Source organism: Cottoperca gobio, chromosome 1 (assembly GCF_900634415.1).
Source record: "Cottoperca gobio chromosome 1, fCotGob3.1, whole genome shotgun sequence".
Taxonomy (NCBI): Eukaryota; Metazoa; Chordata; class Actinopteri; order Perciformes; family Bovichtidae; genus Cottoperca; species Cottoperca gobio.
The window spans coordinates 12,842,632-12,869,522 of NC_041355.1; the positions used below are offsets into that span (position 1 = coordinate 12,842,632).

Genomic DNA, 26,891 nt, shown 5'->3' on the forward strand with positions numbered 1-26,891 from the left:
CAAGAGACAATTTCACCGCTGGTCGAAGACTTGTGCACACTCACAAAGTCATCCAGGCAGCTGTTGAATAGCTGGCCTTGTGCTTAGCTTCAGGCTCTCTAGACCTCAACCTTTGACAGGTAAAGCCTTGTTCTATTCCTTTGATCAAGCACTGGTTAACTATCGACTTCAAGAACAGATTGATTGATCAGTGACCAGCGAAGATATAAAGACAGTGGCTGCATTCCATTTAACACCTGTGAGCACACAGTGTCTGGAGTTTCAATGAAGTTCTGATAAAAAGCGAGTGTGGGGGAGATAGAGTGGTTGGCAACGTGGACTGATACAGAAAATATTAAACATGTGATTAATTAGAGCTCAGTGACCTCGCAGCAGAAATTAAAAATATTCAGGACGAGCTCTTTTTTTCCGTATGAATCGTAACATGTTACTGGCAGGACACTGAATCTGCCAGTAAATTACTGGGTAGAGAACATGATGGTGCAGAGCTGTCACTGTGGGTGAGTGTGTGTGTGGGTGTGCAGGGCGTTCTCACTCCCAACTTTTCAAACACAGCAGCTTGGTCAGTGTCAAACAAACACAAGACTTTCACTCAGGAGACTGCTGATCATGTTCCATGTGAAACCAATTTAGTGTGTGTGAGACTGACTTTAACGTACATCACGTATCTAACCTATTTAGGTTACTTCACGTACGTACTGTACTTAACTTACGAACATAACTTCAGTGAACCCAAACCATGATCTTTCCTGGACCTAACTAGGTAGTTTGGTGGCCTAAACCTAACCAAGTAGTAATGTAACATACTTAACTTACGTCACGTATGTTATGTAACCACATGTTGAAGTCTATCGGACAACCCTGCACTTTGATGAATGACGCTAAGGTCTGTATGTGACAAGTTGGGAGTGAGAGCGTGTTGGTGTGTGATGATGGTAGAAGGAGCAGAGACAGACAGACTAATAAAAGATTCAGACAAATGATCTGTAGAAATCTAACTTTTACATAACTGGTCTGACACAATGCTAGTCATATACTAGCATTGCCTTACTCTCTTTTTCTGCCACCCTGGTTGGATATACTTCTTAGACTGAACAGGACCAGTGAGACCTGTTAAGAAAGTGTTGTAGTTACGCATATAATTCAATTGAACCAACTTAATAGCACACTGGCCTCTCTGTCAAGTTTACAAATTGTAGCACACACATGCACTCTCTCCATTTCAATGTTCATGTCCTCTCTGCGTCCCGGTGCCACACTGGAGCAACAACATGGCACCTTTATGCAGATAATCAGTACTAAATACCTTGGATTGCACTCAAAGCTCACTTTAGGTTGGCAAACATAGCAGGAGCCCATGTATGACTCCCTAAAGTCTCTCTGAATATACAAATATGGGCTTATTCTGGGCTTAGTCTCTAGTGACTCATCCGTTTAGATTCAGCAGAGACATTTTCTATCTTTTAGAAAATCCTAATATTGTTTCAGTGTGTAGTTGTTACGGTGGTTTCTATCATCCAATTTCTATAATAGTCCCACACACGAGTCCATCCAGGAGGCATTATTACATCTTTAGTGTGCTCACCAATTACATTGCCTTTCCCTCTCTGTGCCTATTTCCTCCTCAGTGTGCGATACAGCGCAGTGCAATGTACTGGAAAACATAATGATCTGGGATCAAATGGGGATTTACTCAGTCAAGTGTTTGCCATGCACCTCCCTCTATAGCTGTTTCTGTTCTACATGGAAACAGTGGAATGGTTCATGATGACCTGTATAATGTACTGGTGGGGTACATTATGATGGTCACTATTAGGTACTGGATACAGCAGGTGCTTTCTGTCGTACTGAATGCTATCTTTGATAATACATTATAATAGTACATACGGGGAGGAACCTGGCATTGACCTTACTCCTACTACCTTATTCATTTGGCTTTATTGCCTTTCTATGTCCCTTTGAACAAACTAGTTGACATGAACTCCATCCACCTGTAATATACTATTTGCACATAAATTATCTGCCAGCATATGAGAATGCCAGGCCACCACTGACTGAGCACTAGGTTATTATTACTGTATATGATCTAATATCATAATCTCTCATTTAAAAAGGAAGGCTATACCATTTTTTTCTGTTGAACAAATACACCAGTAAATGTCACGTTATGCTTGAGATGAATAAGTTTGTACGGCGTGTTGTGCGACCACAACTGAAGGCAAAAACGTTTATAGTTGTTCCAGACTACCACACTCGAAGGCAGGGTTAAAAGCTGACCATCAAAGAAAGAGGCGAGGCGCGGCAATCGTTTAAATGAGGATAACTGAGACGTATCCATAGACATATTCACAGTAATAGTAAAAGTGGGAAAAAAATGGGAACAGTCAGGCAAGTTAACCAGTTCACATAATTGAAGTACAGGTGAGTCTTTCGAATGATGTAAACAAGGTCAAACCAGATGTCTTTGTCACTTTGGTGAATTTGCTCTTAACCCAATTAAGGCAATACTTCAGCTATTGAAACTAAATCTTCAGTCTGATTACCTTTTGTCTGATTATAATCAGATGAAAGTGTACAGTCACAAACAAAACCAGTTGACACGCCTCAATTTGTTCCATTATTATGGTTTTTCAATTAAGTTTTGTAGCATTTAAAAACCCAGCCAGATTGCTTTCAGCTTTTCCAAACTTTGCACGTCAATCAGACACACGGCAGAGAACACAGCAACGCAGACACATTCACTGAATAGGCAAGCAGTCAAAGGATTATTAAAATAATCAATGTAAACCAGGTTATTGTACATAAAGTGTGCTACCTGAACTGATCAAACACTGCTAGAAATATTGTTTAAAGAGCTAAGAGTACTTCCAGTAATTGGGATACTGATGAGGATTGATACTCCTCTCAGCATCAGTCCATTACATCTCACAGTGAGCATCAGGCCAGCTGGAGCGACGCAGTCTGACCGGAGGAGGAACAGGAAAGAAGTGGGGAAGGAAGACAGACAGAATAGTAGAGGAAGAGGTGGACAAAGGGAATTAATTCCAGTTCCACACTGTTTTAGCAAACAATGGAGAGACACTGTTTTGAATGGTCTAACCTAGTATGAGGAGGTTAGACAGATGTTAGCTCTTAGTGCTGAGGTTTCCACTGTCTCCCTCTCAGTGCATTCAGCTGAAGGCTTTCCGGTTTTTGAATAGTGTGGTGTCAGCGCTGTGTTTGTTTCTCTTATAGACGTAAATGAGGTATAATCAATAACAGACTATAGGCTACAGGGACTTGACTAGCATATGCTCACTACCCTGTTTTAAACACAGTAACAAGCAGATGCACACACACGTGCAGTACTTACAACAAATACACAAAGTGGAAAGATGTTTTTCAATATTAATAATATTCACAAACAGCATACTTTTGACAGATGTTGCTGCTTATTAAAAACTGTAAAAATGATCATTAGAAGTGAAAGAAAAGCAGAAAAGAAATTACAAACCTTCAAAATCTGAAATAATTCCCTCCAAGTGTGGATTGACTCCAGAATCAGACATTTTTTCAGGCATGAAAAACGGCTTTTTCTTTCAAATTTAAAGTATCTCTCTGTTAATTCTGAACAAATTCCAAATTCAATGAGAAAACAAGTCCAACACTCTCTTAAAAAAGGAGCAACTTATTTTCTCTGACTTCCCACTAACTTCTCTATATCGCTGCATTCAGACTTCAGAGAGTGCAAAAAGGCAAGCCTCCTCCCTACTCCTCCCCTCCCTGCAGCTAGAAACACACTCCCCCTTCTCATGTCCTGTGTATGTGTATGTGTGAGTGTGCTTCCCCCTGCCCCCCACACACTCATACATGCACGCGCAAGCATTCACGCAGACAACAGACCCCGTCATTCCCCGAGATCCTTTTCGACCAAAGTGGCTCTCAGGTTTGATTTCCTCATTCAGCCTCTGAGCTGCTCTGACAACATTGTCACACAGTCACTTTAACCAAGTTAACCTGCAATCACACAAGATCCTCTGTTACAACTGTGGCTCCCTAATTGTCCTTCACAAGCGAGGCCACTTTCACTCTGTCACAGCAATAGAGGGACTACAGTAGAGTTTGAGAGTTTGAGGCTAGCGTTTTGAGTAAACAACCTCTAAAAAGTGGCTGACATGTTAATTAAAGTGCAGTCAATTCTGTAAGAGCTGCTTTCCTGTGACAGAAAATCCTGAGAGACTTCCTGGAGAAAGTCGACATTAAGGATATATGACGGCGCCTCTGGGCAATCAGAGGGTGATTCGTGCAGCAACCCGCCCTCTGTGACACCGTATTATCAGGAAGAACATGGGAATTTGAGCTTGGTGGACACAGCTGACCAGGTAATCTAGCACCACTGCACTTCTTTTGGGAGCGACACAGACGACAAGCCAGCTTTTGATGCGGTGGTATCGTTGCACTTCTTGTCCTTGAAGCTGCTGTGGCCAATTTAGAGACTGATCTGTGGGGGCTGCTGAAAAGATGTTGATAAAAGTGATGAAATATCAAAGTTGGCCTTGCCTTTACTTAACCACATCCACTGTCTCCCTGTGGGACGTGCTACAGTATTTCTTATCCATGAATCTTCCACAGAAACAAATAGTGATGCTATCGCTGTAATTACTGATTGGTCATGAGTGAGTGGCTTTTCACAGCTTCCTGTTCGGAGCCAGACGTGACTGCGAATGAGATTTGTAAATGAATGGTCTCTGATTCTAGGTCAGTTTTACCAAGGTCATAGCAGTGAATGTAAAAGCTGGCCCACAATCAGCACTCAAAAGAAACCCAAAACCAAAGCAAGGGCCAAAGGAAAGCTGGCATTTCCACTTCCAGAGAGCCAAGAGATATCACACATCAAATATCACCAATCAAATGAAGTGTTTCACCCTTGGTGAACGCAGAAAGGGTAGAGCATCAGTGCCTGGCACTTTTATAGGCTATGAGTATTCAGGAAAATCCCATTTGAATGAAAAGCTCCATTCTAAGGGGCACTAATAAGATGCCAAGCCCACCCAGTGGCCCCTAACCCTAACACCTGAGAGGTCGATGCTAACACAGAAAAACACTGTGTTTATGGTGCAGTCTGGTTATTTCATACAACTGCTGCAAAGGTGTCTTAGGATAAAGAACAGGGTATGGCACACATAGTGGTGTGTACATTTAGTCTGTCCTAAAATCCATCAATTATGGAACTGAGTCCACTGAGACGCTTGTTGTCGTGTGTTGTGCAACTGAGCTTTAATTCCATGTTGTACGAGTGCACATAATATGCTTAATACACCCTGACAGCTGTGTGTGGCCATTTATAGTTAATGTGTGTGTGTGTGTGTGTGCATGCACCTCAGCAAGCATGTGAAAATGCATCTGAATATGCATGTGAATTAGTGTACTTGCACGTACTGTATACATGCATGGTAGATCTATACAGTATATATATATATATATATATATATGTACTATACTATACTATACATAACAAAGTGTGTGGCCTCTCTGAGCCCATGCAGGCCCAAGTGGGCTGCACTGTAGACCATAAACCACAAGCGTCTGTAGTATTCAATTAAAGCAAAACACACGGTGTGTGTGAGACACACATCCCCAGCCAGTGTGTATTTATCTAAACATGGATACACACTCTGGGCTGGCTGCAAGGCAAAGCTGAGCGACAGAATCCGGGAATACTCCAAAACAACATCTGGAGAAGCGTGTGTTTGTGTGTGTGTTTGCACATTATGTGAATATATGCCTATGCATGCATGTGCACATGTGGTTACTTGACTGGGACTGTGGACGCGGGTGTGTTTGTGTGTCTCGGTGCCCCTGAAATAGCACTGTAAACACAGAAGCATTTGCACATAATGGGATAAATCTGCTAAACCAAAATCATTCAGCCCCATATCTCTCTGTGCTGACGGAGTTGTGCTTGTTTTGTACCTTGTTGATAGCAACAATTATAGGATAAAAAGTGTTATCTATTTATGAATACACATTATGTTGTTTCCCAGGTAATTTCATGTTTTCATCAGCGAAGTCTTCAGAGTTTGTGATTCATGCTGAATTCATCTTTGTGGGGTTTGTTATTACCTCCACCAAGATGTGTTTTCAGTTTGTTTGTTTGTTTGTCAGCAGGATTAAGGGGAAAAAGCTTGGTGGAAGAGTGTAGCCAACAAGAATCAATACAATTTTGGAATATATACAAAAGATATTTTTTATATTATATTTATATTATATTATATTTTTTGCTCTCCCAGAAGTAGTTCACTTTGTAGCTTGATAAATTCACTTTTCTTTACACAGTCGATATGATCGATGACTAAATAGCTCCAATTTCTTTCACTGAAATTGTTAATTTATTAGTTAGAAAATTTGGAACAAATCAATAATGTTGTGTCACAAACTTAGATATACCAGTGAGTAAATCCCTTTGTTTATGCATATTGATATGCATTTTACACAGGACACATGCACCTCAGATTCTGGGCTTTGTTGCTTAGTCAGTTTAAGACAAACGGGAATTCAGAACAACCACAAACATTTATTGGCAGGAAGTTGCACATTGCTTCTCTATGTGAGTCTTACTTCTGTTGAGCTCATGTTTGTACTTTTAGCATTCATCTAAATGACACCTTTTATAGATGATCAGTGTGACCTACATGTCCTGGAAGGAGGCAAAATTAAACTTCTGAATGTTAGTGGAATAAACTTACTTAATGTAACAGAGCCTAAATAACACGCTGCCAATCCAATATTGTGCAATTAAAAGGGGCAGTGAAACCGCTGCACACATCCAAAGAAGGAATAAAGGGAAAATACAAACAATAGATAGTTTCAAGACAGAACAGTGAGACGGAGGGAGGCAGAGGGGGAGTTTATTGAGAGTAGCACTTAAGGCCTTGCTTTAACTACAATTTAATCTCTACCACTACTCATATACATATTTGTATTAATATGACAGTTCTTTGGAAAAACTATTATCCTTGACTCTTTCAGAGTAAGCTTTTTAAATTGACCTAATAGCTGGGTGGACCATTTATGCTGGCAGCAATGTTGGTGCAGTGGTTGTAAGACTTGGATGTTAACCCAAATGTTATTTGTATCTGGGATCTGTCTGTTCGAATGTGAGAGGTCATAAAGTTGTAAATGAAGCTCTTCATACATCTCTCCGTTTATCTATATAATAGTTATATGCATGTCATTTATTTAAACGTATTGTCACGTGCTGCAATATGTGAGCCAAACATATTTTTTACATGAAGTACTTGCATGAAATGTATAGTGTGAAGAGACACTTATCATGTGAAAGTCACAAATCTCTATCTGAAATACTAAATATTTAGAATTTCTAAATAAAATGTTACTATGTTGATTATGGTGAATTATATAAAGGCCAGTTATCTTTATTATTAATGCAAATGCTTAATGCAAATGCAAAATGCTTTATCAAAAGTTTCTAAGATGATAATACTATACTTATAGACAGAAATGTATCTTGTGGCATGAAAGGAACACTTTGCATTTCAGTTTGACGCTGACTAATTTCCTTCTTTGCACCTTGCTGACCACAAATACAGCTGCTTGTAAACAACCGCCTGAATGAGCTTTCACTGAAGATCTATTTCTGTTATATTACCCCTGGCTTGACCGTGTGTTTCCATCATGTTGAATAATTTCACCTGTCAGAAATCCTCCCTTAGGCAGACTGAAGGTGGGGCTTCCCAGTCAGTTTCCTGAACTCCCTGTACAGCCTGTTTTCATGGTCTCCCTCACTTATCGTTACTAAATAATAATCTGCGAAACAATATGAGGTGAGATAGTGGGAGGAGGTCTGCTGGGCGTTCACTCATAAGAGGATATCCTGTACACTTATTTTATGGAACATGGTGAACTGTGTGATTTCCTTGAGTTCCTTTAACTCCGGGTTAATGTGTGTTTTAGGGTGAGGGTATGCAGGGATCTGGGTGGATGCATCAGCACTTCTAAAATCGTAGATTCACGAGCAAAAAGAGGGAAAGACTCAAAGAGGGAGAGCGCACGTACCATTAAAGTACCATTAAATTAAAGGCCAATTTAAAAGGAACATTGAACATCATGCGCTGCCCTTTATGAGTACAGCTTGATCACTTACATACAGTATATACTGTACAGGGAGACCAAGAGGAAGCTAAATGTGCGCCTTTAATAGATTATTATAACATAGGAAATAAAATAAGAGGTATGGGTCCTGGCCTTGACCCCTTCATGATAACAAATGCAGGTTTTAATCTACTTATTTCCCCTAAGAGAGTGTATCAAAGAGCACTTGTGATCCTAAACTCAAACTACTGAATCTCAGCTTTCATTGTTGTCAGTTGGATGCTAAACAGGCCACACAACTTAACTGACAAGATAGTGATTTTCTTCCTGTTTAATTGGCAGAACATAAAGCGACACAAGGATGTATTTATTTACAGGCTGAATGCTTTGTTTTCTTTTCCCCTTTCTTGTATTTTCCCAGCAGTGTGTCACCAATTAGCAATTGTCAATGTGGTGACCATGCATGACAGTCGTGGCAGATGAAATGTCGTATTGAACATATTGTTTTAATTTTGAGCAGGCTCGGAAAAGGAAAGCAGGAGGCACTCCAAGTCAAGATGGAAGTGTTGCAGAGACACCTACAATCAAGACATTGAAAATGCCTTCCATGCAGCACAGCCTGAGCTCCTATCGTTATAAAAAAATAAAGTCTGAAGGGATCAGGGGTGGGTGGGGTAGGGGCGATGGCAAACGTCCAAACAGAACTACACAGCACAGGTTGCAAACCAGGAAGTAGCTCAGCCCATGCAGAACTTCCTCAACTAAGAGGAGTGATGGGGGAAGTGATGCCTGACATAATATTCCACCAGCTCACCTCTCTACCACACGGTCCACACCCCCACTGGAGTCAGTGTTTTTTACTAAATTCCTCCACCTCCCATAATAACAATCCCTCCATCTGCAAAATATGAATCATCCACATGGAACATTTTAGAGAACTTCACGGGGAAATGGTGGCTGCACTGAGGAAGACAAAATGACACTGCAACACTGCCACCAAGTGGTAATGAAAACAGTTGCACGGCGTGTCTGTATGCATCACACCGCTCACTGAACTCAGCCACCTTATTAACGGTCAAATTAAAGGCTAATTTGCTGAGTGTCGCTCAGCTTGATGTCCAAGCCTTAATCACTGCAAGATGCCAGATTAGTCTCATCCTCTCAGCGCAGATTGAACACATATGGGCCTGAGCAGAAGTTCCACTGAATCCCCATTAGCACTAAATAATTACAATCAATAAAGAGTGACTGATTAAAGGAAACAAGAAGGATCTCTGTTGAGAAAAAGCCATGCCAGCAGCTACTGTAGGACAGAGCTTTAACGCCACAGTTGCAAGACAGTATACAGACTCTGATGCATGCTAAACATTCCTCAAAAGAGTCTGCTGTCTGTCAAATACAAACCCATATTAGCTGACATATGAGCTCTGCTTCCACTCCCCGTAACTTAAAATAAACCATCTGTGTCAGAATTAATCTGACAACTGGACTCCTCAGCTTAAAATCCAATCACGTGATGATGGCATAAAGATTTAACTCTGTCCGTCTATTGTCGGATCGCAGTTGCGTATGTGGGTCAGCTGTAAATCAGTATCCGATCCCGAGGCTGCTAATTACAGTGCAGAAGCCACTTTGCACCGGAAAATTACGTTTCCTGACTCCGGGAAGTTGTATTTGACAGCCCATCACATGAGGTTTACTCATTGTTCTCTGCATATGGTACCTATTCAGAAATAGTGCGTGCACTTTACAGTGAGCTTAGCTGTGGCTGTCCATTCAATGAGAAGGAGAGAAGAAATGTCTGAAAAGGTCAGTTTGTAGCTCAGACAACATATATAAAAAAAACAAAATCACAGGGGTAAAGTTGACATGTGGACACACAGACAGAGGTCTCTAATCCGCTGCTACCTCCCCAACTGGCCAAGTAAAGAAAACACAAGCAGGGTGGCTTCTAGCTGACTGCAGCCACTGCTAAAAAAAAAGCTGCTTCCTCTGCAATCTAACAAAGAAAAGAGTAAAAGAAAGTCCCTCCTGAATAAAGCCTTCTGAGTGTTAAAGTATCAAATAAGTTGGAAAAAGCCACAACTTACCGGCTATTCTGTCTCGCTCCATAACTCAAAGGTTACCTCAAATAGCATGTAACCTCTCCTTTTTCTCTCCTCTCCTTCCTTCCCTTCCCCTTTTTTCTTCATGAAGACTTCCCCTTTCTCCTGACTTAGTCACCCTGTCCCCCTCTTTCAACCCTCCCTCTCTCCTCCCTCCCTTTCCTCCCTCTGTCTCCCTTGCTCTTACTTCCTCCAAAGTTTTTAATGTTTTCAGTCTGTCAGTATAACAAGTGAACGGAGCAGACGTCCGCAGCCATGTGCTAGTCATATGGAGTTGCTGTCTTTGCATGCATGATGCAGGCTTTAATCCCAGATACAAACAAGTTGACACTCTTTACCTCTTTTCTCCATTCGCTTTCTCCAATGTTTTCTATTATTACCTTGATACTGAAGTTAGTCTCCCTCTCTCACACACACACACACACACACACACACACACACACACACACGCACAAGCACACTCCCCCAACACTGAAGCTGTATTGTGTCTTTGAAATAGATCCTTAGCTCTTTGACCAAAGGTCCTAATGTGAAAATAAACTCAGTCCACATATTACAGAGGAAATCTCCAGCAGTCCACCAAGACATTCTGCACTATACCAACACACTCACACACACTACTACCATGTCATCATCACCGCTCAGGATGTAAAAACCAACATAAAATAATCGTCCAAAACGACTGATGAAGACTATTCTCAACGCTCGAGAAACTTCAGTCCAGTGTCTTCGTGCATGAAGTTCTTTTCAATAAGGTTATAATAATATTCAGTGATACAATATGTTAAACAACAAGCTTCTTGACCTCTTGCACATCAACTGAGACCTCCTGTCTCTAAGCCTCAGCTCTGTAGGAAATGACTGTTCATCATGTTGCTCACAGTCTGAACGCATCATTATTCCAGAGAATTTACGTTTGTGGTAAAAGTCACCAGTGTACACACACACACACACACACACACACACACACACACACACACACACACACACACACACACACACACACACACACATCTTTGTTTTTGTGTCAGGGAGAGAAGGCACAGCTCAAAGGCTCATTTCCTCTTCCTCTTTCTTACAAGGAACATCACTTCTCAACCAATGTCTTCCAGATTTACACGTAGCAACAACACTAGCTTTAGCAGCAAACAAAGACGGACGACAGAAACACACACACAGGCAGTTGGACCCAATAGAAGCGTGGGTGAGGCCAGTGCTTGGATAAAGCAATGATATAGCCTGGTGCTTCTCCAGTCATGCAGTGATGACTAACACCCATCTCAATCTGACCTGCTCTGATGCGGGGAACATTTACTTCTGAGTGGCCAAACTTTTGTTTTCGTTTGTGTATTTCACATTATAGAACTTGTAAGAGGAAGTATCTTCACAGGACGTTACATTTTACAATATATATTTATAGTATGAACACAAATGGTAGATGGGTGGAACATCCCGGGAGATACAGGCCATGTCACACACACACACACACACACAAACATACAGAGAGAGAGAGGCGCTCCCACTCCCTGCAGTCCTGGGGCCTTTTCTGACATCCGTAATAGAGAAGCGAGGAGAAGCAGAGCAGAGGAGGCAGATTAGGGATATTCAAGTGTAACTGCAATGTGAGTAGATTTAGGCTTAGTAAGGGCCCTCTGACTAATTCTAGAGCAGAGTAAAACATGATTTATATAAGAATATGCAGTGTGATTTAGCTCTGCATTTAAAAAAACAAATTCTTGAAAGTAAAAGTTTTGGTTTGAATGGCCTTTTCAGCGTTAAGTCAAGATTTAATCGCATTGATATTATGCCATATAAAACATAGTAGTGCTAAATTAAGTTAGTTGCCATTATGGTGCCTATTTATATTTGCATATATTCATAAACACTAAGGTTTGAGTTGGGGAAGTCAACATCAGATTGTTTTATTTTGAAGGGGCTCAGAGAGATAATGTATTCTACTGGTCAGCCCGCTCTGTTATGTGCATGTGCTGGTGTGTTTTCTGTATTTTTGAAAAATAAAATCAGATGCCTCCTTTTATATTTGTGCAAGAATGCCGCTGAAGTACAACCACATGCAAACAGCGACCAAAATCTAAAATCTAATCAAGGTGTTAAATAATAAACCAGAAACCAGAAATTCTAAATGAGCCTTTTGATGCTGAATTCATAAGGAAATCTGGATATTGGTGTTGTGACAAAAGTGTGGTTTTAAAAATAGAGACGTCTCTTTTGGCCGCTGGCTCTTTCTACTGTACGGGTCATAAAAACACATCACAACATGTACTAATGCATTTGTAGACTCATTCTCATATGCATAACACACAAACACATGTTACGACACACACATAAACACATGTAGGCCATGTGTTTGTGCACACATGTAGCACTGCCACTGTTGCATTATTTATTTAAAATAAAAGGTTTTTTTGGATGGAGCCAAATGGCAATGATGCCGCAGCATCGCCACACACACTCAAACCTGCACTCCGGGTCACACTTGTATTCATATAAACACATAAACACGAAACATACATTTGGATGGTGTTGATGACTTGGATGGGGGATGGAGGACCTACAATTAAATAAATTACTCAAGGAATTACGGAATTAATATAATAAATAAGATTATTATGGGTATGATATGCTTTATTTAACGCATTCAGCTAAACGTGTCAATTTCTGCTCGTTATATGCATTCAGTCTTAAAAAAATAAATCAACGTTTGGGTTAAAATAACAAAGTTACGTGACCAATTCTAGATGCATTATCAGAAGTGACACTGACCTTGTTTTCACAGTTTTATTTATTTAAATATTTTTAGTTTAGTATACATTAAAACTTTTGAAACAATCTCGGTTTTGCAACCACATATTATTCCGATGAGTAAACCTGGTTCACTGTTATTTACAGTAAATGAAGATGTTTGAGCTTGTGTAGGACATAATTCAGACAAACTGATGCAAGAGCTAACAGACTGAGAGGGCCTCCCTCACTCATACCTTTCACCACCTGCCCTCTCCATCATCTCAACCTGCTGGCGAGATACAGCCAGACCCTCCCACCACACACACACACACACACACACACACACACACACACACACACACACACACACACACACACACACACACACACACAAACAAATGTATATGAAAATCCACTTAAAACCAGACACACACAAACTCAAAGGGTTATCCAAGCAGACTCCTCTCGCATGACAGTACACCGTGTAAACATACATACATAAAACACACACACTCAGCCTCTATTTTTCTTTGATTTACATACACATATTCCAAACGCGTAGCCTATATTTGCACCCGACGATGCAGATGGTCATGAGGCGCAGACCGACACGTGTGCTTGTTCACTCATGCGAGACAAACTCAAACACTCACACACACAATCCCAAAAAAGAAACTGTGTATCACACATTCACTACGGGTGGATGGTGAGCCTTGGGGTTCACATTAATGTAAGCCGTCACTTCAGAGCACGACCTATGGCCAAACGCGTGACTCAAACATGCTAAATTTAGTTATATAACAGTGGAGCAAAAAAACGAACCAGCATGCCAGCCAACACTAAAGGGATGCCTGCGAGGCAGCGATGCACAATGACGGAGAAAGAACAGTGGGAAGACTATAAAAGATGAAAGGAGAAGAGGAGGAGCGAGATGGGGAAGTAGTGAAAGAGGTAAATGTAGGGGAAGAAGAAAGGATATAAGGTGAGGAAGGAGGTGAGGAAGAGGAGCTGACGCTGCTTGTGTCTTCGGGGGTGAAAAAGACATGTGAGAGGGATCTACACATACACACAAACTTATCTCTAAAGGGTGCCATGACGTGCAGCAAACGCCTTTGGTGTATTGAATTGTAGTTCAGCGTCAAATTAAATCTATCATACCGACACCAGATCAATGTGTTGCAGATTATCAAGTAATAATGTCCTTTAATGCGCCTAACAGGCATGCTTAACCACACACACACACACACACACACACACACCCTGCACACTCTCTTTATTCCCTCCAGTCCCCAAAAAACCTCTATACGCCAAACATAACAGCAGAGGTTCAAGGAGATAGTGGAGAATGAAAAAGAGAAAACAGTGTGATGTGGTTCTGGTAGCCACAGTCTGATGATCTCACCGGAGCGCTACGCGGCACTTATCTTCACAGTGCCTCGTCTCCGTCATGCCTAACACAAGCAGAGAGAGAGAGAGACAGAGAGAGAGACAGAGAGAGAGACAGAGAGAGAGACAGAGAGAGAGACAGAGAGAGAGACAGAGAGAGAGACAGAGAGAGTGAGAGTGAGAGAGAGAGAGGCGCTGTCCTTTTCATTTGTGTCCCCTGCTGCTACTGCTCCAGCCTACACATCCAACCTGGGGCATGTACAGGGACGACACAACTCTTCACATCACTCATCTACACAAGCCAAATTTAAAAGCAGACCCCATGCTCGCATGCAAACCATGAGGAAGTGCAACAGAAAGAGCTCCTTCCAGAAATATTTCACTTATGTTTTCCTTTTGTAAGTGCCATTCAATCAAACTGGGGAAATACCCAAACTAATTAGCAACTCATCTTCTAAACAACACTGACAACCATCATCTGAGTGATCTGTAAGCACCACAGTGATGATTATGGTCCACAGTTTTTCTACAATAACAGCTGTGAGGTTAAATTTTTTTATCTGGGATTAATTGTTAACAAGAAGTCCTCCTAAACACAATGTACTCCAGGAGTTATGCAGACACTGTAAGACAGTAAGTACAAACCATTACAGTAATCTGGGAAGCAGATCTGATTGCATCTCTATTTTTCAATCAGACTTCGCAGCCTGGCTTGATGGCAGCCACATGGCCCCATAAACGATTCCCACTGAATCTGCCCGAGTGTATGGGAGCCAGGCGCTGTTGTGCTGTTGTTCCTTAATATAAACTCATTGACTTGATGTGTTTTTTCTTTCAAATATATTCAAATAATGCATCTCATGAGATGAAATGAAAGCCGTGTTGCTCAGTCTCTTTACCATTCACTAGTGTGGTATTTTCAGAACTGCTGACCTGCTGGTTTGAGTGAACAAAGTGAGCCTGGATCCAATAAAGAGGTATGAGTGATTGTCTGAGAATTGTAAACATATCATTTATATGCAATTTGTAAATCTTTGTCAGGAAACCCACTTATGAGATTCCCACGCACTCATTCCATATGTTTCTGGAAGAATTAACAAAATGTTCATACAGTAACAAGACATAGAGGACACGGCTGTGCTAGCGACTCTGTGAGGCTGTACTTTAACACAGCAGTGCTTTGATTTTAATGGTAATGTCAGCATACTAACATATGCTCAGAATGACAATGCTAACATGCAGGTGTATAGCGCCTAAAATATCATTAGTTTTCTAAATATTGGACAGATCAAAAGTTAGAGCTGCTGGCCACACAATCTAAAATGAGGCAGCATCTAAATATCCTCCAGCGGTATGAATAATCCACTGAAAAGGGAAATATCCACACACACCAACACTGACCTCTATAATTACTAACGGCGTATCACAAATTCTCAACCACTGAAGATATTTCACAGCTCATGAAATCGGTAGTCAAAACAAAGTACAAAAATCATGTTTAAAGTCATTAAGGATGTTGAGTCAGCAACTGGCACAATTTTCAGTCAACCAATGCATTCAGATGCACTCAACCGATCCTCTGCGTTATACTGACACACATTACACACACACACACATAAGTTAACAAACACACGCACACGCACAGTCTGTCCAGTCCACAGAAAACCCCCATGCCTTTAACCTATAAGTCATGTAGGCTTCTTTCCTCCAGTGCTCTGACAATTTAAATCCCACTCTCAGGTCATTTGGACTGTCAGAGGCTGTAAAAGTGCAAGTAGTGCAGTCTGTCTACCCCAGCATGGCTGTGGTAACACTGCTGGCTATTTCCTCCTCACCATAAGGTAATCATTAGATGTGAGAGGGAGCTGGCAGCAGGATACGTATAAATGGGATATCCTCAAAGTTCCAGGTCCCTTGCAGGAAAGAAGGAGTCTGTAAAGCAATTGATAAGTCTGAGGACACTATGTGGATATTACAAATAGAGCAGAAGCCACTGTGGAAGTCTCCGCACCTTCTATCCATTCTGCAGGTTTGTTCTAACAACTCTGGTGGTTTTGAGTGACACTAAAGCGGGAATAAAAACAGCCTGAAATGTTGGCTTTACAAATCCATATGAAATGAGTTAAGCTGGAACAATAACAGTCTGTCAGCAGTGCTTAGTGTTTGCTACAGTGTGTAATATACCTCATTGTGCTTTGTGCTGTTGCAATCCACACTGCATAACTGTGCATGAGGTAATCGAGTAAATGTATGCTTAGATGGAGAATGGATGAGAGGAGCAAAGCTATGGGATTTGGCCAATTATCATAAGGCACAGAAAGCATCGACATTAGCTTAAAAATGCTGTTTCACCTCCAAATTAGCCCAAACTGATGGAGGGATGGTGCAGGAGAGAGAGAGAGCGAGAAGGGAGAACGAGAAGAGAGTTCCTGTGGTTCCCTGTGGCTTCGGACCTCTGTAATCAGCATGCCAATCTCCTGATGTCTAAATCCACAAGTCGGACCCAGACAGTCTACCCATACTCTACTCACATACATACACATATACACAAGACACACAATCATGCGCACACGGCCACAGCGAGCTCCTGACACACGAGCTCTGCGGTGATCTCTGTTCAGTTTTGCGACCGAGCACGTCCCAAATAAATGCAGGACGACTGAGTCATGTATAAATACATTAGCAAATAAGTTTTCTGATTTCTTAATTAGATGACTGAGATTAAAAACAAACTAAAACATTTCTTGGTAGGGCCCGACTTACACTGACATTTATTTTGGTCAATACCGACATTGATTTTTAAGGAGTTTTAAAAAATCAGATGAGGATACATTGGCCAATTTACATAAATAAACCCTTACATAAATACATAGCATGAACACTTTTGATATAGCTCCCATAAATGCTGATGATATCTGTGAGAAGCTAATATCAGCCACATTGATTTATTAATGAATCATTTTGCTTTTAATTTGATTTAATAATATAGTAAAGTGAATATTGACTATGACTGTTGGTCGGACAAAACAAGACATTTGATGACATCACATCAGGCTTGCATTCACAGTTTACTGATGTTTGATTGACTAAACGATTAATCAAGAAAATAAGCAACAGATTTATTCTGCTTTCTCTCTCGTCTCTGTATCAAGAGCTTAATGTGAAAAAGGTGTCAGTGACATTTTGGCCAAAACGCGGCTATATACCCTATATAGTATATATACATCTATCATTGTAAAAGCCCTCTTGATGGCCCGAAGAAAACATTTGTAACTGTAAGCATAAGAAAAAAGGAAAATGTTAAGAGATCAAGTTCAGAAGTAAGATTGTTCATTTATAGTGTCCAATATGCATTTTGCACATGATCTGGTTTACTGCAATACAATAAGGATAAGTCACATGTATGTATACTCATACAAAACCTCTCTCACATAAAACATAAATGTTTATGTTATTCTTGGTACTACATGAAATGATCACAAAAACACAAAGTGATGCTCTCATTATGATCAGCCCATGCTTTCCTAATGGCATCTGCTTGTAACATCAGGTGTTTCGTTAATGAACATGCGGCATAATCATTCACGACTGGCTGGCTGCTCATCATGATAAGCAGCAGTGACATGGCCCGTTTTCATCCTTATGTTGTTAACAGGGGGGGGGCTTTGTTAAGCTGAAACGTCATCGTCGACCATCTCTATTTATAGCCAAACTCTGACACGGTGGCAGATGATGTCATACTTGCATTTGTGTGTGCACGTGCGATGTGAGCGTCTATGGGAGTATTCAGCGGGGAGAGAGGTCTCCTTCATGGGACGCATGCATTGTTGCAGCGTGGGTCATCTATTCAGAGCCCATAGCTAAAGTTTAATCAGATAGGAATTACAGCTGTGAAGGGAGATAAACTGAGAGATAAAACCACGAGAGACGGAGCAAAAACCATGTGTCACTTCCTGTAGTGGGAGTGAAAGGATTAGGCTAATAGCTGATGGAAAGTTTATCTAAGAGAAAGAAAGTTCAGTCCTTTCAATGAGAGAAACTTTTGTTGAATAACCGGTACCTGAGGCAGCCCTCGGGGGCTAAGACGTGAGCTTTTATACTTGGCACTCAGGAAAGAAGACTGGTAAAGGTAGTCTAATACTGACGGAGGCTTTCAAGCAGAGGTTTTAATGTGATAAGGATTATATGAAATGGAGAGGTTGGCAGCTTGACTCTTAGGTAGTGAATTAAATAGACACTCACCAATGAATAGCAATGTAATAAAGAGGGCTTTATTATCACAGGGAGTAGTAATGAATGTGGTGGCAGTCCAGGCCAAGATATGACTCAGCCTGAAGAGAATCTAGCTCAGCGGTCACTGAAGAGCCATTGTTGAAGTGAAATAAAGAGCTGTATTGACTTCGCTCATCTGCTCGTTCTCCATGGGACCTACTGGTGTGGTCTAGTGGGAGGATGATGGATGCTGCAGTGTTTAAAGTGTCATGGCATTTTTAAGAAATCAGTTAGACCCAATGGTACTGCAGCATATCTCCCCAAAATCACCTGGTTGATTCGACAATGCATCAGTGGACTGAATTACTGCACTGATCTGTGATCAGTAAGACCTCAGTCTTATGTTGTTACATGTGTTACAGCGATGGCTAGTGGCCGTGAATTAGTATTTCTACTCGTATGACCTGCATGAGTTAAGTGCTGAAGCAATTAACCCAATACACAATATGTCAATCAATATGAAATGCAAAATTGAGCCTCCCTACTGCCGGTATGGCTCCGACCACACCCATCTGCCTTCTTTTTGATCTCAACTACACACCTGTAAAGTATCATGAGTGCATCTTGAAAGGTTGTGACGCTATCATGTTGACAAAATCTGTCCACAAACAATGAGGGGTTGAAGTAATTTATTAAGCAGAAGTTTCAAACATTTCCTAGTTAGAGTCAGATGTTTGAATGGTCTGACTTTAATATAAATCTTATCCCAATGGGTTGAAGACGGTTGGGTGGAGAAAAAATATTTTAACTAGTGACCATGGGGTCTGGTAACTTATGGTGGAAATGTTTTAGTATTTTCTTTAGATTAAACAAATTCATCTAAAAACATATTCAATACATATATTGATAATAAAAAGAATAAGTTACAGCTCTACACGGGCTAAAGCGCTTTAACTTAATATAAAACGGTATGGTATACAAATGTATGCAGAATCACATTTAAAATATTATTTAATCATAATTGTTTTATTTTAATTATTTAATTGTCCACTGATATAGTATGTATTAAATCAGATACTACTCCTCATATGTATAAAGCTAAACATTATTCAATATTCAACTCCTGAGCAACATATTTGGCTCTTTAGCTGATAAATGCTCCACTATGTTCAACAGCTCGTCGCTAACTTTGTCATTCTGCTGTTTGGTGATAAAATGATAGTGTACAGTAGATTATAAGAGTTTTCCTCTGAAAAAAGCTGCCTGCTGCTGCTGAAAGCTCTATAAAGCTCTGTAAAGCCGAGGGTAGATAATCAGGGGATAATTCTCTGTAGGTGAACAAGTCTTTCACATTGTCAATGCATACACGTTATTCTAAAGATTCTAAGATTATAGCAGCTTTTAGTTACAACTTGCTTAAAATCATTACCTTGAAGAACATCATTTTGTGAAACTATTCCATATCGTCATGATACAAGTCCACTGAAATACAATAAATGATAATGATAATTTGTGTATGTATGCAGATAAGACCTGTGCTAACACAATTCAGCTAAATCAAATATTGTAGTGTGTGGGCCAAAGTCTACATGTAATCCAGCAGACTAAATCCTGGCCATCACCCCCTCTGGTGTGTTGCAAGGCGTTGAGACGCTGAGTCATTGTAATAATTAGCCATTTCTTTATAAAATTGGCAGAGATGAGAATGTTTCCCCAAGACATCCAGCCTTGTGGTAGTCAGTGTATGCTCTACATGAAGTGTACGCTTCTCACATGTCGACCTCAAAATAGCACATCTGTCAGTTCCGTCCACAAGTCAACATCAAGAACGCTTCCCTGAGTATTTCTTTTATTTTTTATCAAATCTTCTATCAAAGACGAAAAGTCCAACAGCCCCCCAGCAAATGTTCACCACAAAGGAGTCTTTTTCAAGCTGAGGACGAGCCTGTTTTGAAAAATGACCCAACCATGAGAATACATAGCACAGCTGACTGGGATCTCTCATGCGTAGGAAGATAGAAAGAAAATAAAAAAGGGTGTGGGAGGGGGGAGAGGAGAGTGAATTTACTCCACTGGGACTCCGAGTTCATTCAGGGTCACATTACTTTAAACTACAGAACATCATGGGTACATCTAGTTCATTAGAGCGGGTCTCACCGGACCCTCCTGCATGGGGGCCAACATGTTTTTGTTGGTGATCTGAGGGACGACACAATGCTCCCACTCAGAGAGGGACATTAAGCACGAGTGACTGGAGAGGACATGGATCTAATCCACTCTTCCCAAAAAGCATGTGGGCCGTTTCTATAAACAGAGCTTTGAAATCTTATTTGCCTGTAGTTTTTGGACATTGTGTTTAATGTATTGTACTGCTTGTATGGTATATTCTTTAAGAACAATGAAGATAACATGAAACATGTTGACAACATAGGAAGAAAGGGATTTGATATGAAAGGGTTTTTTACACCAACTTGGTCTGTACAGACGATTTTAGCAGATGATAGCTGCTCTCAATTATGAAACTGCACAACTTCAAACATCTGCTTTCTCCAGCATTATCACACTCTCAGGCCCACTCAAACTACAACTTTTTGCTTGGCACAAGTTGAAATACATGTATAAAACAGTAGAAAAGCTCCCTATTCAAAGCGTCTTTGTTCGGGAAAAAAACTTTTTTGTTATTGCTAATTGGGTTCTCTCTCAGTTCAGCCATGAAATGTTCCAGCCTGACAGATAGTTTGACACTCTAAGGTCAAGATGGAGCGTGGAGAAGCTGCTCGGTATTATGGTTTGTCTTTGCCTGGAGAAAGATCAGACTACCAGTCAACCTAATGATCAAAGTATATAAACACCTCAGGGTTAAAATACTCGGCCTTATTCAGTTAACTGTGACGGACAATTTGTTCTTCCAAGCCTCCCTGGACGGATTACTACATCTGGACTTCCTTTTTTTTCCTGGGTAAAAGTGTGAAAAAGCAAATGACACAGCATGTGAAAACTTTTTAACATGACACACACCTAAAGAGACGAGGCCGCTGTTGATGCCCCCTGCCAGCCTCCTCATCAGTCTGACCACCTACTAAGCTACGAATCTGCCACTGGATAAAGAAGACAGCAAAACGTTTGAGTGTGTTTGTATAGCAGTGCTGTGTCAGTGCAGGTGCAGCGGTGAGGATCTCCAGGGACAGAAACTGACAGTTAGTGATAAGAATCCTTAAACAAGCCAGCCCCTCACCTCGAAGTATGACCTTTCCCATATTTCTATTCCCTGAAAGGTCAAGCCCTGATTCCTTACGGCTCCAGACTGCGGCTGTGTTTGTGATAGTTGCTTCCCACATGGTTAATACTTTGATAAGCTGGGTATTTGCAGAAAATTAAATGTGGACCATGTGTAATGTAATAGCACAGACAGATAATTCAAAATAGAGACTTGAGATTTCGACTTGAGTAAGACGGTTAAGTCTCAAAAATGAGGACTTGAGACATTTCGGCTGTAAAACTTAATTGACTTGTGACTTAAAAGCAAAAACCCTCAAGTGTCAGTTGACCTGGTAAAAGACATCGACATGTAGGCCTTGCATAGACATCCATGAAGAAAGTACAAAAACACAGCTATGAAGAGAAAATGTTCAAATGTCATGCCATGTAGTCAATGTTCAAAGGCCCCCAAAACATGCAAATAATTAGCAATTTCACAATTAAGATCAGATGTGGACATTACTCCAATGACTTAAAAACAGATGTGATTTTTTTTATGGTCTTATTTTTGTCTTTTAATTTCTTCAAACTCAGTGTAGAATATTCAGCCTGTTTTTCAACACAAGCCTCCGCAGCATCAGCTTGTGCCATATTTCTGTTTGTTTAATCTAGAGCACTTTATTTTACTCCCCAGAGTAAGAGGAACGCACAGATGGGGTCTGAGCAGGACCAAAGATGTGTTGTATAACACACACACACACACACACACACACACACACACACACACACACACACACACACACACACACACACACACACACACACAAAAGCACACACTACATATATTGTGTCATGCATGTACACTGCAGAAGCAAAGGGTTAGCAGGCATAGCAGACAAAAGTATGTACACTGACATCATGAGCAAGCAGACGTCCCAAATGTTTGTTAAAGCCAAACACACGCGTGCAGCACTATGAGTCCACGGAGAGAGCGCAGCCTGAAGGGGCCAGTGCATCCATACAGAAGGTCAGGCTGAGAAGGACAGATGATGATGCACATCAGACTTTATTAGCCAGGGGACCCCGAGGTGTTCCCCTGGGTGTTGCACACTCAGCCGAAAAACAAACTGGCCCAAAACAACAGAGGGGGCGAAGCCTAAGTGACACAGTTTGGCAAGTCGGAAAGTGATATATATTAAAAGAAAAAAGACAACTCAAGATACACAGAAGTTAAAGAGAACATTCAGCGGTGCTGTCTTTTTACACAGAAAGATTAATTATAATAATAATAATAATTAATTATATTATTAATTAACAATATATTGTGACACAACTTCATCAGAAATTGATTTCATAAATAATATGCCCTTTATACTCTTGTATATAGCTTGTGTGCTGGATTACTTTGACATGAAAACACAGCAAAAGTATTTTATATATCTTTAGCTTAAGTAGGTAATATTTCTTATGCATAATTCATACTTAGATCATGTGATATCTGGCTAATTTAGTCAGCAGCATAATATCACAACATTAAGTGTATTCCAGCATGCTTTTTTGAAACATCTGTACCTGAATTAGGAGTCTTCTTCATGCTCCGGGTTTACTGCTGGTACACTTCTCAGTTGTCAGTCAAATTAACGCTTTGGTCCTCAGAGGAAACCTGAGACTGGCGATCTCACACTGCTCCGTCGTCAAAACTGGTGTCGACTTTGTTGTCTCAGTTTCTCTGCACTTGTTCTTGTGCGGCTCGCTCCCAGTGCGCGATGACACTGTGTGACTGCAGGCAGCGCAGATGCAGAAATGCCGTGTGATGCGCTGAGCTTGATGATGTGCACTTTAGTTGCGAGCCTTGAGCCCGCACGACCATGGTACAACAAATATCAGCTCATGGGGGTGGTGGAAGGGGGTTTCGGCGGGGGGTGGGCGGAGGGAGTTCCACTGACGCGCATTTACGCACGGATCCCAATTGGAGACAGCACAGAGTTAGCACAATATATCCAGTGTTGGGCTCCTAACACAAAGAAAAAAAAGTACTTTTTAGTCACAGCTTTGAAAATGATTTCATGTGACGGACAGAGGAACAAAACAACCTTGACGTCAAATCGTCATCCTTTCTCTCGGAAAGCTCAATTCTTCTAATATGTTCCATTACATATATGCAGCTTGTGGATAATAACAGTAGATTACACAATTTATGTCTAATATGAGTTTGTGAAAAAAGTGATTGGTTGACTGATGTGGGGGAGGGACTTAAGCACCGACTAATGATGGAATCTGCCTCAAATTCCTGACACGACTGCACAGACAGTACTATGAATGCTACGGAAACTTTATCATCACTTTGGTCTGCACCCCCACACATACTCATATTCTGCTCAGATACTGACATACTAAAGACGTGCTGGTGCTCTCTATGGCTGACGGGTGCCTCCCCTGACCAAGCACATTGCAGTGGTGTCCAACAACCAACACTTTGATGCTCATTATAAATTACTATAAGATCATCAGTGGCACGTGTATGTGTGTTGCAGTAGAATGATGTCCAATGCTGCTCTCTTCTGGTTGAAAGTGAGTCTGTGAGCAATACTTCAATGGCTTTCACTCCAAAGCAAGACATTCAAAAACATGGATGTTGTACTACAGCAACAAACAAATACCATTAATGATGGTTCCATTTAAGTGCACCAGTCAGCGCTGCCAGTGAGTCAGCATGTACTTTAGCAGTAACCTGCAACTGGAGTATCTAAATAGATGGTGTTATTAGTTTTTATGACATGACAAAGTTTCTGCTATATTGCACTGAACACTTATCTGCTCCTCAGTTTTACACATCCTTATTCAAATTTACACTTTCAAATATCTTACGTGTTCCTCTTATAAATTGATATGCCTGTACAGTGTCCAGCAAACAGTACAACTCTGTTTAGTTTCAGTGGAGCAAGCATGGTGTGTTGTATTATATTACATTATTTATCAATAGTGAAGTTCAACATATGAAAACATAATCAATACAAGATTCTGCAACTGAATCTTGGGACTGCGTTTTTGTCCTACTTCCAGTTATGTGCTTTCAAATACTCTTAAAATATGGACGTATTTCACATTTATTTTCAGAATACCCAGGACTGTTTGAAAAAAAGATGCATTTAATATGAATAGTAACATTCCATATTTAAATATGTTTGCCACTAGCCCAGGGGTGGGCAAACTTTTTGACTTGCGGGCCACAATGGGTTCTAAAATTTGACAGAGGGGCCGGGCCAGGAGCATTTGGACACTCAAAGTAATTTATCAAACCTGGAGATTGCGTCTGTTTTTTATACATTTCAATTGAAGGTGCAAAGTTAAAGAAATCAACATTTACTGGAAAAAGATCAATGGAATCACTTTCAACATTCAAAACATATTGTTACCCAACGAAATACTCAAGCTCAATCATTTCTAATTGTTTTAAACCCCGCAAAATAATGGACGGATTGTCCTGAGAGATAGACTGTATTAAATATCCTGCCTGCAGCAGAAACTAGATAGGGGACTTTAAATTGAAAGCGATGTGTGGCGTGTTAATTGAGCTACTGTACCGCTGCTGTGCGTAAATGCGCACATTGCTCTTAATTAAAAGACGCTCCTCCAAACTTTCCATATGGATTTTTTTAATAACACAATTTTTCATAACACAATTTTTCATAACACAATTTTTCATAACACAATTTATGTGTCCTGCAGCCAGTAGCTTATCATAACCATTGTCAGAGTGCTGCTCAGCCATGAACTTTTTGATGGTATCAGTCGGCTGCTGCATGAATCCATGTGAAAGGTTTGCTAAATAGAACAACAACAGAACTAATGACAAGTGGAAGTGGGTCAGATAGCAAGTTAAGATGGAATACAGAGATATTTTGAGGCAGATAGTAAGAGACGAGCTATTCTTTCCTTTTGAATCTATCCAAATGTAATCATTTGAGGCTCATACACTCAGGACCTTTCAGAAAGCAGGTCCTGAGAAACTCACATTTCAGTGGGAACAGTGTTGTTGGTCTCCCTTTTTTGCCAGTGCATCAAAGTCTGGAGTTAGTTTTGTTGTGGCAATTCTCAGGATAGATCTGAGGTGTTGGTCAGTTAACCGGGATCTGTGACGGGCTTTGTTGATGTTCATGACGCTGAAAGTCTGCTCACACACGTAGGTCGAGCCAAACAATGCCAGCATCTTCTGTGCCGTCCTCCGGAGGTTTGGAAACGTGGCTTCGTTAAGTGAAGCGTAAAAGTCATTCAGTTTAAGAGACTTGAACTTCTCCTGTGAGACGGAGTCAGACTGAAGATCGATCAGCTCCAATTGCAGCTCATGCGGTGCTGTTTCGGGGTCTTGTGACAGGGGACAGGACACCAGCTGAAGTGACTTGTCAATTTTTTCAAAATCAGAGAACCGACGGCAGAATTCTCTGTGCATGTCGTCCAGTGATGTGCAGTATTTCTTCACGTTTCGCGTGGCCTCTTTCTGCATGGCCAGTGTGGGAAAATGAGCGAAAGATTTGTTTGCCATTTGCCTGGAGAATAAAATCAGCTTGGATTTGAAGGCTCTCACATTTGTGTACATGTCGTGCACAAACTGATCTTTCCCCTGCAGCTTAACGTTCAGCTCATTCATGTGTGACAATATGTCCACAGCAAACGCAAAGTCACAAAGCCAGTCCGTGTCGCTCAGCTCAGGGAATTCGTCGGATTTCCCCATTTGCTCCAAAAACGAGCGAATCTCCTCTTTGAGCTCCCTCACTCGTTGACACACTTTCCCCAAACTTAACCAGCGGACACGAGAGTGGTAAAGTAAGTCCTGGTGATCCGCATCGGTTTCCTCTAGGAACGTAATGAACTGACGGTGATTAAGTCCCCTTGCTCGTATGAAGTTAACAAGTTTTACAACTGGATCCACGACATGATTAAGCTGCAATACAGACTTACACAGAGATTCTTGATGAACGATGCAGTGAAGAAAAATAACATCCTGGTCAGGGTTTTCTTCTTTCACTTTATCCTGGATTCTTTTCAGCAGCCCAACGTTTTTTCCTGTTAAATTTGGCGATCCATCCGTGGTGACATTGGCAAGTTTACTCCAAGGCAGCTTCATTCTCTCGATGACAGCAGACACCTGTTCAT

At 40.9% G+C, this 26,891-nt stretch overlaps 1 protein-coding gene across 3 annotated transcripts in view; it reads right to left on the bottom strand.

Moving 5' to 3' along the window:
- septin9b (septin 9b) overlaps positions 1-23,437 on the bottom strand; it is a 72,324-nt gene extending 48,887 nt beyond the window's left edge. Inside the window, exon 1 of one of the 3 annotated variants that reach the window (XM_029433613.1) lies at positions 23,310-23,437. In XM_029433613.1, coding sequence (XP_029289473.1) covers positions 23,310-23,331 — 22 coding nt within the window. In that variant the 5' untranslated portion in view covers positions 23,332-23,437. Of the gene's footprint in view, positions 1-3,493; positions 3,660-10,181; positions 10,267-23,309 lie in introns of those variants that run through there. The other 2 variants (XM_029433602.1, XM_029433592.1) reach the window with 2 other exon arrangements.
- Positions 23,438-26,891: the final 3,454 nt, after the last annotated feature.